The following is a 15769-nucleotide window of genomic DNA, read 5'->3' as shown; positions in this document are numbered from 1 at the left end:
TTGAGAAGTTTTGTTAAGTGTAAGCAGTGTGAGGAATCTATATATTAATTTGAAACTGTTTTTCTTTGTCATAGCTAAATTGAGAGAACGGCCTGGCGTAGAAACTCAGTAGAGGTGTCTAAAGAAAGGTCTTGGTCTGTTGATGAGCCATCAAAAGAGAAACGTGGTAAATTCCCTTGGGGCTCTGCCCCAGTGGCCTTTGAATTCCCATCCCATGTTATTCTTATGGAGGAAAAACTGGGTTTTTGTCCCAGCTAATTTGAGAGAACGGCTGGGCCTAGAAACTTGGTAGGGGTCTCTAAAGAAAGGTCTTGGTCTATAGATGAGCCATAAAAAGAGGAACAATGTAAATTCCCTTGGGGCTCTGCCCCAGAAGCCTTTAAAGTTGCATCTTCAAATTTGTTTTACCATATGCATAATTCAAAACTACTTTTTAATGAAACAGCTGTTAATATTTAAATTGTGATTTATTGAATTTTTCAAAATGAAGTACAGTATTTGCAATGGGTTTTTCTGATTTTAAAATCGATTTTATTCTGCATCGTGTCATGTTTTGCAATATAATGTTCTATTACCAAATCAGTGGAAAATTCTAATATCACAGTAACTCTTAAAATTATTTCTTATGTAGTTAACTTATATCTGTTGAATGGCTTGGTTTTTGCCTTTTTTTACCACTTCTTGGAGATTGTACGTAGGTGATATTCTTTGGCGTATTCCATCTGTAGACGAAACTTGGGTTGGTGAAATTATTACAATGGAAAAATCCTGGACAATTTGATATGGGCTAAAAATAAAACTAAATTAACAATATGCTACATTTCTTGAGCAATCATTGAAATAACCGATTTGCAAACAATGGAAACATAGTCATAGAACACAACCAAGTAGAAAAAAAGAAATAATGTTTTTTATTTTCATTTAAAATTGTTATAGACAACCTAATGCGGCTTTGAGAGGTAAAATTTTGTAGAAACACTAAAAAACAAGATCAGCTTTTTGAGAAAAGACAAGATATTTACAAAAGATTTTGATTATATCTAACTGTGTAAATGGGAGGTTGGGGTTGCTGACGGTCCCCTTCCTTCTGGCTATGATGGCGGGTTCTGCCTGTCAGGGATTAGATAGGTCCCGAGTGTTGCTTGCACTAAATGCGTCGGGGCGCTCCATTATGGTCCTCTAGGGCTTTGTACCTGGTGGAACCCAGGTGGAGTGACGCTTAAACAAGTAGCCGGAATCCCTGGTTAGGATTGAGGGGCAACCCTCTTTCCGAAGGGTCTGCTTCGGCAGCCGGCGAGCCTCATGACCTTAAGTCATCCGCCCATGATGTGCTAAAGGTTGATGCGTAAGCTTCGGCCTACATCATGGGGCCCGGGTATGTCTCACGATAGGTACCGGGTATGTAGTCAGGGGGCTTCGGCTCTCATGACAAAGAAATAATAATAATAATAATAATAATAATAATATCTAACTGTTGTGTAGATCGTGAGTATTTCCATAATCTTCGTGAGTCGCCTGTAATGCTTCGCAATTGCCCGAATTCGAGCAACAGGTACACTAGTGTTTTATTACTATAAAAAGTCAAAACAAGTAACTATTTTATAAAAATTAATATTGCTTTTATTTTATGATTTATTTTATTTTAGGATAAGTTGAACTCTATTCTAACTGATATCACTATGTTTTCTAACCGTAGGCATTTTTAATAAGTTAGACGTGATTAATAAAAAAATGCTATGCTGATGTTTTTTAATAAAAGATTGTAAATATTCTTGCCTATTATCATTATTTTTGTATTTAAACAGTCATCTAACAATGTTACAAAATCAGGTAAAAATTTTGAACTTGCATTTCCCGTTGTGTATGAGAAGGGAAATCCCATCTCGAAATTTTATGAGAAATAAAAAATCTCGTCTCGTCTCGTCTCGAACTAAAAATCTAATCTCGTCCATCCCTAACAATTTCATTGAGCGCGAACTTATTTTTTTTTAATTTTCCAAAATAATTGTTTTTTTACCAAAAAAGTTTTTTTGAAACAAATGTTCCTTATGTTTTATGTATAATATTGAAGCCCATGATTTTCAAAACAAAATGGTATATAGAACAGTATAATTAACATTGTTTTCAAGCTTCTCAGATCCGTTTTAATAAAACCTTGCAAATGAGCAAAAAATAGGCTGACATTAAGGCCAAAACAAGGGACACTCGGAGGGATAAATGTAAACAAGAAGAACTGCTAAACTGCATATTTCACAATTTCAGACAGCTGATACAAAGAAATTAAATATAATATTTTCCAAAACTATGAGGTAGGTTTATTTTAATCTAACCTTTTATCACGGATTATTTATTCTAAAACTATGTCAATGATTATAGAAAAAAAGATTCTATAACCGTTGCTGTATCAACTCCGGCTCTGCTTTGGATATTTTTATGCGTCTAAGTTATGAGGACACAAAATAGAAACATTTTAATCTTTACATCTGTTGCATATAATAGTTACACATAAACCAACACTTTTAGAAACAAAATTCAACTTTTATGGCCTTAATAGAAATGTTTAAGTTATGACGTTTAAATCTGGTAAGTAGTGGATACCACCATTTTGGTTTTGATTAATTTTAAATCTTGTGTAGGCTGAGATGAGAAAAACTGACCAAATCTTCGAATAAAACTTTGACATACATGATTTACCTTCATCTCCCTTAGTTACATATCTTTTAATTTATTATTGACATTTTAAATTTCAATTTTGAAGTTGTAAAAATACTAATTATTAAATTTAAATGAACATTTTTTTTAAATTTCACTCTTCTTCATATTAAGTCTCAAATCCTTATCTTCAGTTTCTTCACTCACAATAAATCATTAGCATAACTAAGTCAGCTGTTATAAACTTTAGAAATATTGCTGTGCCTTATCAATACAGTCTTTTGAAATATTAAAGAAACTATATCTATACGTACTGTAAACAATTTAATTAAATAATTTAGAATTAAAGACAGCAGACAAAACTAATATGATTATCAAAGCATCAAGGACTAAAAAATGTCATACAAATACAGTATATGTTTCATTGCATCTCTGATTGTACTCTACAAAAATATCAACAAACAACTTTAATATACAAACCAGTTCTTTTAATCAGTCCCATCGTCCATTGCCTTTACATTTTTACACTTACCATTAAGTAAACATAGTAACAGATATTTCATTGATTTTAGAAACAAAAGAACACTGTGTACTGCTTAGTTTTATGATATTTTCCTTGGTTTAATTTAATCAGCGGTGTGGCAAAACACAAATAATAAATGTATCAAATAAAGTAAATTGTGAGCTGAAAGCTATGTTAAGATAAAATAAGAGTATTTTGTATTACCATTTGATAATTAAATATATAGTTACACATATACAACAGATTTTTTGAAAACAAAAATCAACGACGTACAATTTAGTTATTGATGATATTCTTTAGTTTAATTTAAGCATAGGTTTAGCAAAACACAATAACTTAATTTGCCTTTAAATATACATATAAAAAACAATTAATGTGATGTGCAAGTTATGTGAAGTTAATCTAACACATGTTAAGCAGTTAGAATTTATTTAAAGTAGCCTCCAAATTCATACAAAACATCTATACATTGTAATTTTCATACTGTTTCATGAAAACATATCAATAACATTATCTGGAGCATCTCTACATTACCTGTGCCTGGGCCCACAGGAAGGTGACATTAGCTGGACATGCAGGCTACCAACTGCTGACACAAGGCACTGTACTGGCCTTGGTCTCCTGATATCCTTCTCATTTTAAGCTGTGCGTTGTGGGTAAGCACTTGCAATTCCACCTGTTGACCCATATAATATACATAGCCTTCTCTACAAAAGACCCTACATACATTGGCTCAAAGGTGCATGCAGGAAATGACCACCGGTGGCCAAACCAGTTATAGATTATAGCTTGGGGCGGCTGTTATAGGAGTATCTTGGAACCATTGAATATTGCTCAAAAATCAATTTAAAAAATAGGATTTGGGATATGCAAACGTTACCCGACTACGCTCTAGTTAAAGAAATCGGAGTCCTCTCTGTTCGCCAGTTGTACGTAAAATCAATTCTAATAAACATCCATACAAATTACAATAACATTTTTCAAAATATTTTACATTCATATAATACAAGAGTCGGAATCACCACAATTCAAGTAAATTATACTTTTTCTACGACTAATTCATACTATGTTTCACACTTAGTCTATCATAACATATGTAACATTTTCAGGAATTTCAATTTTTTGATTGTGACTCATTAAAGGTCAATGATTTCCTATTCAGTTTAAATATTAACGAGGCCGATTTTATTATCACGGCGGACTACCGGTGCACTTGATCCGACCTTTGCACTGACTGACCATGGCACTTTGTTTGGACTGTCCGCAGTCAAATTTACTACTCTACACTTCACTCATTACCCTACAATCCACTCATCACTCTCCACTCTCTTCACTACCCCCATTACACACGAAACTCTCTCACCCTCTCTCTCTCTCCTGGCCACCACGAAAATCTATAAAGCCCAGCTTACCAGCACTGTGTTCATAGAAATACATTTACTTATATCACTAATAATAATAACGACCTATTGTCTTTTTTAATTGCCATTCCACAAATTCAATAATTTTTATTTTTTTATATTTGACAGCAACTTAGCAGACGCAAGGTAGCACTGCTTATGTCTGCTAGTTTCTTTGTTATAATTGTTAAATATTTTGGCTTATTAAAACTTGTATGTATTTTTAGTGACAAAAGTCTCTGTCTAATATATTTTAATTTATAATCACAGTTTGTAGCCTATGTTTTTTGGAATAAACTATATATTCATTCATTTCATTCATTCAGTAATCTCTTCCAGGAAAAAGTCACTATCAATTTTGTTTGTTTATTTACATTACAGTTGACTCCCTCTAATCCGGCACTGCACCACTCCAGCACTCCAGTAATCCGGAGCCTTTTGACGTGTGAGTTCTTCCACGATCGCAGCCAAATTCTGATCATCTCCCGCGGCCGTGTAGACATCATCATCCACATCCGAGTCATAAAAACGTCATCGTCGTCTTGCACGATCGCGGCAAATCATGAACATCTCCCGTGGACGTATAGACGTTATCATCGCTTCCCGGGGTCAGGGAAACGTTATCATCGTCATGCACAATCGCGGCAAAATCATGAACTATACCTACTGTCATGTAGACATTACCGTTGTCTTCCGCGGTCATGTAGACATTATCGTTGTCTTCCGCGGTCATGTAGACATTACCGTTGTCTTCCGCGGTCATGTAGACATTATCGTTGTCTTCCGCAGTCGCGGCAACTATTTTATCATCTCCCGTGGCTGTGTAGACATTATTGTCTACTCCTGCGGTCACGAAAACGTCATCGTCGCCTTGGGCGATCGCGGCAAAATCGTGAACATCTCCCGTGGTCATGGAGAAAATATCATTGTCTTCTGCGGTCGCGGCAAAAATGTTATCATCTCCTGCGGCCGTGTAAACATCATTGTCTACTCCTGCGGTCACGAAAACGTCATCGTCGTCGGTCATGTAGACATTATCGTTGTCATCCGCGGTCGCTGCAAAAATTTTATCATCTCCCACGGCCGTGTTAACATCATCGTCTACTCCCGCAGTCACGGACACGTCATCGTCGTCTTGCACGATCGCGGCAAAATCATGAACTATACCTACTGTCATGTAGACATCATCGTTGTCTTCCGCAATCGCGGCAAAAACTTTATCATCTCCCCCAGCCGTGCAAACATCATTGACTACTCCCGCGATCACAGAAACGTCATCGTCATCATGCCCGACCGCGGCAATAGTGCAATCTTCCCATCGTGCGATCTTCAGAGACGTGTTTGAGTTGCATTGTAAATGTTTTTATTGATAACATTCCAGTAATCTGGCATTTTCACTAATCCAGCAGTATCACGGTCCCATATCTGCCGGATTACTGAAAGTCTACTGTACATACTTTTTTACATTTATCTGGAACAAATTGAGTAGGTAAAACTCTAAGCTTATTAATTTTTAATTTAGCATTTTCTCACGAGGGACAGTCACTCGTCATTCCTTGACCCCACATAATACAAATTTGGTAATTAATATCAATTAGTTTATAACTGATCAATTACACCACTGTACCTGAAGGCCACAGGGGTATTGCAGTGCCAGGGAGGAATGGTCTTGACTGAGGTGATGTAAGGTGGGAGGCACGGCTGCATTGACCACACGAGACACCAGAGATAACACTTGCTCTGTGGCCAGACTGGAGCAGAACTCTGACAGAGCCACCGACAATGACCCACTCACCTGCCATACCAACAACATTGTATAAGCCTACATGGGTCAACTCATAAGAATATATCAATCATATTTATAGTCCTCGCCACCCTAAGTTGAGGCAGCCAAAGGCCGCACTAGATATACGCCGTGTGGCCTTGGGCTGCCTCAACTTAATGTGGCGAGGACTATAGTGTAGTACTAGCAGAGTACCTGTTCTTTGTACCAGGTTGGCGTATAAGTATATAATGCTTATTGAAGTTAAACTCGTGCTCTGCGTTTGCAATGGGGGAGGAGAAAATTTGGTTCTTTAATCCTCCAACTGGCAGCGCGACTGTAATAGTCGTTGGGTGGCTGTAGTGGCAGCGACTATAATAGTTGTGTTTTGCAAGGTAGCTATAGGTTAACTCCAAATAAATGGTTGAAAACTAAACTATTGTAAACAAAATAATTTGTAAACCGTTAGAAAGATAAGATTCTAAACTTGCACTTTGTTACATAGATGAACTTTATTTCACAAAGGGATCACTGTAATTGAGCACTAAAGTGAACAAACATTTTGAGCAAAGTCAGTTGCACCATGTACGGGTCCTTTGACGCCATCCAAACAAAACTTTGACAAAACTGCCAAACAAGGTATATTAAAAAAAATCATAACAAGGGACATTTTTTGTCAACAAAAAACCGGTGGTACCACTGCAGTAAGGAGGAAACTTCCTATATTATGGTGCAAAAATAATTTCATTACAATTACATATGATCTCACAACAACAAAAATAAATCAATAAATTTTTACGTGTTCGTGAAGTGGCAGAGCGACTATAACAGCCGCAGTCGTTTTATTCACTGAAATATATTTTTATCCATATAATAAAGTATCTCATTAGAAAGTCAATGAAATTCTGTGCATTATGGTATTTAATTGTTTTAGATTGCACCACTGGTGCTGAAGTTATCAGTTGTTATTTTTCCACCCATTTCATTGATTTAATTAATTTAGATTATTTAGATTATCATTAAGATTATTTGTAGTACCGTAAGAAATTTACTTGAGTAATAACATTTTATTTTAATATTAACCACTGACACTCCTGCCCAAGATGATCGGTCTGTTGTTCATCATTTTGCACGGCTATAAGATCTGAAATTATTTCTCTTTTTATTCTTCGATGCGCGACTTGGCCGAGGATTTGAGACACTTGGATGGATGTGTGAGCTGGTTGGAACTGGATCGGTTGTAAACGAAGAGTTAAAATTTGTTTCCTGTCGAGTCGATCGATTGTAGCTTCTCTCCTTTTCAAATTATTTGTATCCGCTTCGGAGGTCTCCCGCGTTTCATTCTTGATCTTGAAAATTAACCTTGAAAACATTTTAACAGTAATATTTACCTGATAAACTAAACTAAATATAAATATTATTTAACACGTTGACGCCGCGGTCATTGCCACAGACCGAGGTATAACTTTGAATCTTACACATAGACCGGCTATCACTTGGATAACAGTACACACAGACCACGGGCGAAAACCTGTAAAACAGTGATCATTTACATTGTAATACGCTACAATCGAGTTTGTAAATAATTTATTCTTGTTTTTTTCTATTTTTAATAACCTTTTGTAATGTCGCATATTTGTGACGCCCGGTCTACAGCGAAGACAATAGTGAAAATTATCATAGTTTTCTTAAAATAGACCAAGCGTCGCATATATGCATTTGTGTTTGTGTTTTGAGGTGAAAGTAAAAAAAACAGATTATTCAAGAACAGTTTATAACTGAACAAATATAAAAGCTACATAGGATAATGCAGCACACATACTGCATACATACATACAACAGTGATGCAGAAAAGTAAAGACCAGTTTTTCCAACTATCATATGACGTCAGCAATCATCATATCCACAGACCAAGCGACGCAGTTGTGCGTCAGACATCTCTGTAGACCACTGCAGGGAATTCAGTGCCTTCAAATAGACCGTTACAAAGATATAAGCATTTTAATAACATTAGAACCCCGACGCAAATATGCGACGGTAGTCTATTTCAATGTGACTAGCCGTTGCATATATGCGACAGCAGTCTATGGGTGAAAACCGGCCGTTGCATATGTGCGTCAGTTATGGAAGAGGCAGCTATGCAATGTGTTACATCCTAAATGTCTACCTTTACTTATTGCATATTTATTCTATAACTATTATCAGCTGGTTATAATGTTTACTTGTTCACTTTGTTTTTAATTTGTGTTGAATAAAGTTGGTTAAAATTGTACTTTGACAAACACATTTATTATTTGTTCTAATTACATACAGAACAATTTGGCGACGATGGAGGTGAGTACAAGTAATTCAAATACCTCTCAAAACATTCAAATGATTAACTCAGCATTGATTGGACCCTTTAATGAAAGATATGAAACATGGGAAATGTATATGGAAAGAATAGAGATATCATTCATTTATAACAACATTTCAGAAGATAAAAAGAAAATTACGTTACTTCACTGTATTGGATCAGACACTTACAGTAAACTTAGGGATATATTGCATCCTGTATCACCTATAACTAAATCCTATGCTGAATTAGTTCAAACTCTTAATTCACATTTTACACCGAAACCAAATGAAGTATCAGAGACATTCAAATTTCATTGTAGACACCAATATGAAGGAGAAAACGTTTCAGAATTTTCACTGGATCTTAGAAAGTTGTCTAGATATTGTAATTTCGGCACATTTCTGTCAAAAGCCCTGAGAAACCAATTCATACTCGGGCTAAGGGATGAAAAAATACAGACTAGGTTAATTACTCTAACTGACAGTGATTTGAGTTTTGAAAAAGCTGTAGACATGGCTCAAGTAATTGAAAAGGCTCAAAACGATTCAATAACAATCCAATCAAAATTCAATCATGAAAACAATGAATTGCCAGTTAACTTAAATGTTGTACAACAGAAAAGTTTTCAAAAACCTAAAAACAGTACCAATCTTAAACAATGTTACCGTTGTGGAGAGTTACATGAAGACATATCTGAATGCAAACACAAAAATACAACATGTAACTTCTGTAAAAAAATAGGGCATCTAGCAAAGATTTGTTTTAGGAACCCTAATGCACCTATCAAATTGCAAAGACAAAATAAGACTACATTTAACACTAGTTCAAGAAATGTAAAACAAATAACAGACTCGTTCGAAGATCAAAGTGAAATATTTCTACAACAAAATATGAACAATTCTGTTAGATCCCTCTATAAGGAAACTAATGTTATTGACATTTGTTCTATGAATACCTCAGAAGATAAATTTAGGAAAATTATGTTAAACATAAAAATAAATGGGAAAACTATTCCGTTTGAACTAGATACAGGAGCAGGGGTATCTTTGATGTCAAAAAGTAACTTTTCCAAGTTTTTTCCAAAACTCAGACCTTTAATGAATCCAGACATAATCTTAAGAGATTTCAACAAAAATGAATTTGTTCCATTGGGTAAAACCATTGTTCAGGTTGGTTACGGTAACCAAACCAAATATCTTCCATTGTATATCTTCCATTGTTCGATGGTAATAGAGATACGATATTTGGTAGGGAATGGCTAAGATCGATTAAAATAAATTGGTCAGACATAAATATTGTTCACGGAGCTGACTTGAATAGAGTTAAACACTCAAATCCCAAAGTACACGATATTTTAATGGAATTTAAATCCATATTTGAACCAAGAGATGGAAGTTTCAAAGGGGGAGAAGCACTTCTTAACTTAAAGCCTGACACTACACCAGTTTTTAAAAAAGCTAGACCACTACCTTATGCTTTGTTACCAAAAGTTAGTGCAGAAATCGACAGACTAGAAAAAGAAGGTATAATTACAAAGGTGAATCAGAGTTCTTGGGCTACTCCAGTTGTACCGATTATGAAGGCAAATGGGAATATCAGACTGTGTGGAGACTACAAAGTAACCCTCAATCCCCATTTGGTAATACCAGAACACAACATGCCCCGCATTGATGATATTTTGGCCAGAATGGGTAATTCGACTAAATTTACAAAGATTGATGTATCCGAAGCTTACCTACACATGCCAGTGAAAGAAGAATACAGAGAATTGCTCACAATCAATACACACAAAGGTCTATATCGAGTAAATCGTCTACCATTCGGAATTGCAAGTGCACCTGCTATTTGGCAATCAGCAATGGAAAATATTCTACAAGGTATTGATGGTGTTGATGTTTTCTTTGACGATGTCAAAATAACAGCCCACAGTGAGGAAGAACATTTGAAAAGACTCCGTGCTGTATTAAATCGGTTCAAAGACAACGATTTACACATTAATGTTTCTAAATCTTAATTCCTTGTACCAGAGATTGACTTTCTTGGTTACCATGTCAGAATCAGAATCAGAATCAGAATCCATTTATTGTCATTTGTCAACATTACATTGCTATAGACAACGTCAAAGAACATAAGAAATACAGTAATATGCAGTATAAAAAGAAATAGTACAATGTACTTGTCAGACTAACAGATATAACAGAGTAAAACATAACAAAGAAATAATTAACATTCAGCAATAAATTGATATAAACTACGAAAATTAACAATAAATCAACTACAACTACTCACCAAAGCATCACCAAATTAAAGCTCATAACAGATCAAATTAAAATTTATATGAACAAAATTCATCAAGAGAATAAAAAGCTTTGCTTATAAACCAGTTTGACAGTTTCAATTTAAATTGTTGAATTTCGAGGTTTCTGATCTCTTGTGGCAATTTATTAAAACACTTAATTTGTAGATATTTATGGCTGACTATTGTTTTCCGCAATCTAGAATAGGGTGGAACAATATCTTGTGCTCTTCTGGTGTTATAATCATGGACCTTGTCAAAACATATAAAGTCACTCTGGTTTTCCTTTACATGCACAAGATTTTGAAATATAAAAATGCAAGGGACAGTCATTATATTGTAGTTAATAAAGCATTGCTTACAGTCATCTTGATAAGGTAAATTGGCCAAAATCCTTACTGCTTTTCTTTGCCAAGCAAAAACATGAAGAGCACCACTACTATTTCCCCAGAGCATTGTGGCATATAACAAATGGGAGTGAAAATCGCTAAAATAGGTATTTAACAACATATTTCTGCCAACACATTGTTGAAGCTTGCGTAATAAAAAACAGGCCCTTGAAAGTTTAGAAACTACTGAGTTGGTATGAGATTCCCATGTAAGCTTCTGATCTAGAGTGACACCCAGTAATTTAACAGGCTTACAATCTTCCTCTGAGTCTATTTTTTTTAAAGTAAAACAGATTGTTTCAGTCTTCTTGGCATTGACTGTAAGGCAGTTAGCATTAAACCAAGAACTGGCTAATTCCATTACTCTGTCACTGTGTGCTTTTACATTTTTTAACACTTTATCAGTAATTATAAAAGAAGTGTCATCCGCATATAAAATGGTTTTGCAAGGAATATTGCCGGGCAGATCATTGATATAGATTAGAAACAGTAGTGGACCCAGAACTGACCCCTGTGGAACCCCAGCAAGGACCTCCTGAAAAGAGGACTCAAAGCCTGCCGATGAAACCTTGTGCAATCTGCCACAGAGATAAGTTTTAAAGAATTGCATCTGCATATCATCTATACCATAAAATTTTAGTTTGTTAAGAAGTGTTTCATGTGATATACTATCAAAGGCCTTGCTGAGGTCCACAAGAGTCATATTAACACAATCACAATTTTCAAAGCTATTAATAATACCAGTTACAACTTCATTTAACGCCTTAGTTGTGGAACGTCCAGGTCAAAAACCAAATTGGCTAGTACTTAAAACATTATGTTGATCCAGAAATCCTAAAAGTTGGTTCTTTACACATGATTCTATTATTTTTGAAAATACAGATACAATACATATAGTTCTATAGTTATCAATACATGATCTGTCACCCTTTTTGAAAAGTGGTATACTTTTGGACATTTTTAAACAATCAGGAAAAAAGAAGCAACAGAAAGAAAGATTGATTAAATAAGTTAAAGGTGAAACAATATTAGCTGCAATATGTTTGATAACTCTGTTACTAAAACCAAAAACATCTTCACTTTTAGAAGGCTTTAGAGATCTCATTATTTTAAGCACTTCAAGCTCACTAACATAATGCAAGTTAAACTTCTCTGGAGGCTGGTCTATGTTGTTTAAAAAGGTACAATAACTTAAATTACCTGTATTTATTAATTTAGTACTATCAAGTACTTTTTTTCCAATACTTATATAGTGATCATTAAATTCATTAGCTGAAATAGGTGGAATTGGATTTTCCCGCTGATAGTAGTTACCAGCTTCTGACTTAATTACCTGCCATGCAGCTGAACACTTATTCTTAGAACTTTTTATCCTGTTATCATTATGCATGATTTTGGCCTCCTTGATTTTGGACCTATACAATTTCTTTTTTTCTATGTAGTAGTTTTTCAGTGTCATGTTATTTTTATAATTCGGTATCTTTAATAAATCCTGCAACAAGATTACTGTGCTTCTCATTCTTCTTAAGCTATGGTCAAACCATGAATGATTATGTCTAATTTGTTTCCTTTGTTGAACTTGTTTACTCTTTTTTGGACAAATGTTACTATACACTGTTGATAGTTTATTTACAAAGTATTCAAATGCAAGATTAACATCCTCAATACCATACAACAAGTCCCAATTTAATATAGAGGTTGCTTCATTAAACTCGTTCAAAGTATCATCATTAAGTTTCCTATATGAAATATTTACTGATTGGGGAACGAGGGAAGACACATTAAATTCAAAGTAAATAATTGAGTGATCTGAGATCCTAACGTTCAATTTACATGATTTATAAAGACTATTATCTAAATCAGTAACTATATTATCAATACAACTTTTGTTTCTTGTTGGGAATTTATTTACACATTGAAGGTTAAATGACTTTAAATGGTTAACAAACATTACAGTATCTTGGTCCACATCTTTTAAAATGTCAATATTAAAATCTCCCCTAAGTACAATTTTGCATTTAGGTTTTTTTCCTTGCACGTAGCTTATAAGATTGTCAAAATAAGTCAGAAATGTTTTACAGTTAGAACTAGGAGTTCTGTAAACAGATATGAACACCACCTTATACATATTTACATATATACAAGCAGCTTCAAGGAAACCAACCTCCGTTAGATGAGCAATATTGATCACCTCAAAAGAAATGTCATCCTTAATAAGAATAGAGGCACCCCCATAAGCATTCTCTCTGCAAAATGAAGCAGCCAATTTAAAACCTACTGGAACATATAAGGAGACTTCCAATCTGTGCAACCAGTGCTCGTTAATGAGGGCAATATCACATTTAGTATCATCTAAAACAACAGCTAATTCATTCAATTTATTTCTTAATGACTGAACATTTAAGTGCAAGACACGTACACTGGAATTAGTAGGTTTTGGTTTGGTTTTGTTTGAGATACCTGGTGATTTGCATACAGATCTGCTGTTTAAACTACTCTTAAAATTAGAGCTTAAGCTATCAACCTCATAATGCATCAAGTTGTTAGATGATGCACTTCCGGTGGAACGTTTCCCGATGTAGGTCCTTCTGTTGACTGCTTAGGACTTGCCATGACGTCTATCAGTGCTGGTTGCTTGCTGATGTCCTCGGTTCCCGATGATGATGACGGAGTCTGTCTCGCCAATGAGGTTGCTGCTTCTTTTATCTTGTTTGCTAACCAAATTTTTCCCTTATGGTTTAAGTGCATTCCATGTCTTGTATGGAGGTCTCTACTAGCTTTGCTGGCTTCCACCAGAGTAACATTATCAAAGTCTCCACAAATACCTTTAAGAATCACATTGGTTTTTCTTGTTTCTACATTCACACAAGACCATTCTACCAAGTCATACCGATTAGGAAGGTCAACCAGGATAACTTTTCGTTCATGGTATTTTTTTAAAGTCTTAGTTATGGAGTCAATGGCCAAGTGTGCTTCGTTACAAGATACATCATTAGTGCCACAGAGGACTACTAAAAAATCATTTTCCCTCAAGTGTCAAAGGGTCAAAGGGTCTCGTCAAAGGGAATAAGTAAAAGTAAACATATTACTGAAGCAATAAGAAACCTGAAGAGACCAAGTAATGTGAAAGAAGTTAGACAAATCCTTGGGTTGATAAGTTACTATCGAAAGTTTATTCCAAACTTAAGTGAAAAGATGCAAGCCATTATTAATCTCACAAGAGCTAATGTACCTTTTAATTGGACTGAAGAATGTGAACGAGATTTTCAATTGGTGAAGGAGGAAATGATGTCAGAGAATATACTATGCCATTTTGACCCACACTTACCACTCATTCTAGCAACAGATGCTAGTCAATCTGGAATTTCGGCAATTCTTTCTCATGTGTTTCCGGATGGAAACGAAAGACCTGTTGCATTTGCTTCCAAAACACTATCACAAACACAAAAACAGTACAGTGTCATACAAAAAGAAGCCCTGGCAATTTATTTTGGAGTTAAACACTTTTACCAATACCTTTATGGACGTCATTTCACCCTAGTTACAGACCACAAACCACTGGTATCAATATTTGGACCGAAAAATGGAATACCACTTATGGCCGCAACAAGACTACAACATTATGCTATATTCCTTCAGGCATTTTCATTTGACATAAAGTATAAATCAACCAAAGACAATGTTAATGCTGATGCACTTTCAAGACTACCTAAAAATGTTGAAGAAGCTGCTGTTATTGACTCAGCCGATGTTCATGAAATAGAACAAATCTATACTTTACCTGTCACAGCTGAAGAAATAGCAAACAATACACAATCTGATCCAGATCTTAGAGATATTTATCAATCACTAATCAGAGGGGAGCCAATCCATCACCCGATGTCTTCTAACGAACAAGAATGGTCAATTCAGCTTGGATGCTTATTAAAAGGGAATCGTGTGGTGATTCCCAAACAACTTCGTGCAAGAATTTTGAAAGAACTTCATGAGGCTCATGTGGGTATAGTTCGCATGAAGGGACTAGCTCGTTGGTATGTTTGGTGGCCTAAAATTGATGCAGACATTGAGAATATGACCTTAAATTGTTTGGGATGTCAACGAGTACAGCATGAATCACCCAAAGCACCAGTTCACCATTGGGAATATCCTTCAAGGCCTATGCAAGGAATTCATGTTGATTTTGCTGGACCATTTTATGGCCATTATTTTCTCCTAATTGTGGATGCCTACAGTAAATGGCCAGAAATTGTAACACTTACAACTATAAATTCACATAAAACAATTGAGGCTTTGCGTAAATTCTTCGGCTCCTTTGGAATCCCTGACATATTAGTGTCTGACAACGGAAGGCAATTTGTTTCATTAGAGTTTGAAAAATTTCTTAAATCAAACGGAATTAGACACAAGAG

General features: G+C 35.2%; 1 protein-coding gene across 3 annotated transcripts in view; it reads right to left on the bottom strand.

The window, feature by feature from the left end:
* The window catches only part of LOC128984853 (serine/threonine-protein kinase SIK3-like), a 280801-nt gene that overhangs the window by 22414 nt on the left and 242618 nt on the right, over nt 1-15769 (bottom strand). For all 3 annotated transcript variants that reach the window (XM_054404224.1, XM_054404232.1, XM_054404239.1), the window contains 2 exons: nt 6203-6370; nt 3710-3851 (listed from right to left, as the gene is read on the bottom strand). In XM_054404224.1, the coding sequence (XP_054260199.1) occupies nt 3738-3851; nt 6203-6370 (282 nt within the window). In that variant the 3' untranslated portion in view covers nt 3710-3737. The remainder of the gene's footprint in view (nt 1-3709; nt 3852-6202; nt 6371-15769) is intronic.

This window comes from Macrosteles quadrilineatus, unplaced genomic scaffold (genome assembly GCF_028750875.1).
Source record: "Macrosteles quadrilineatus isolate MER2022 unplaced genomic scaffold, UCM_ALF_1.0 Scaffold_1__1_contigs__length_201487025, whole genome shotgun sequence".
NCBI classification, from domain to species: Eukaryota; Metazoa; Arthropoda; class Insecta; order Hemiptera; family Cicadellidae; genus Macrosteles; species Macrosteles quadrilineatus.
This window is presented reverse-complemented; position numbering and strand designations above follow the sequence as displayed.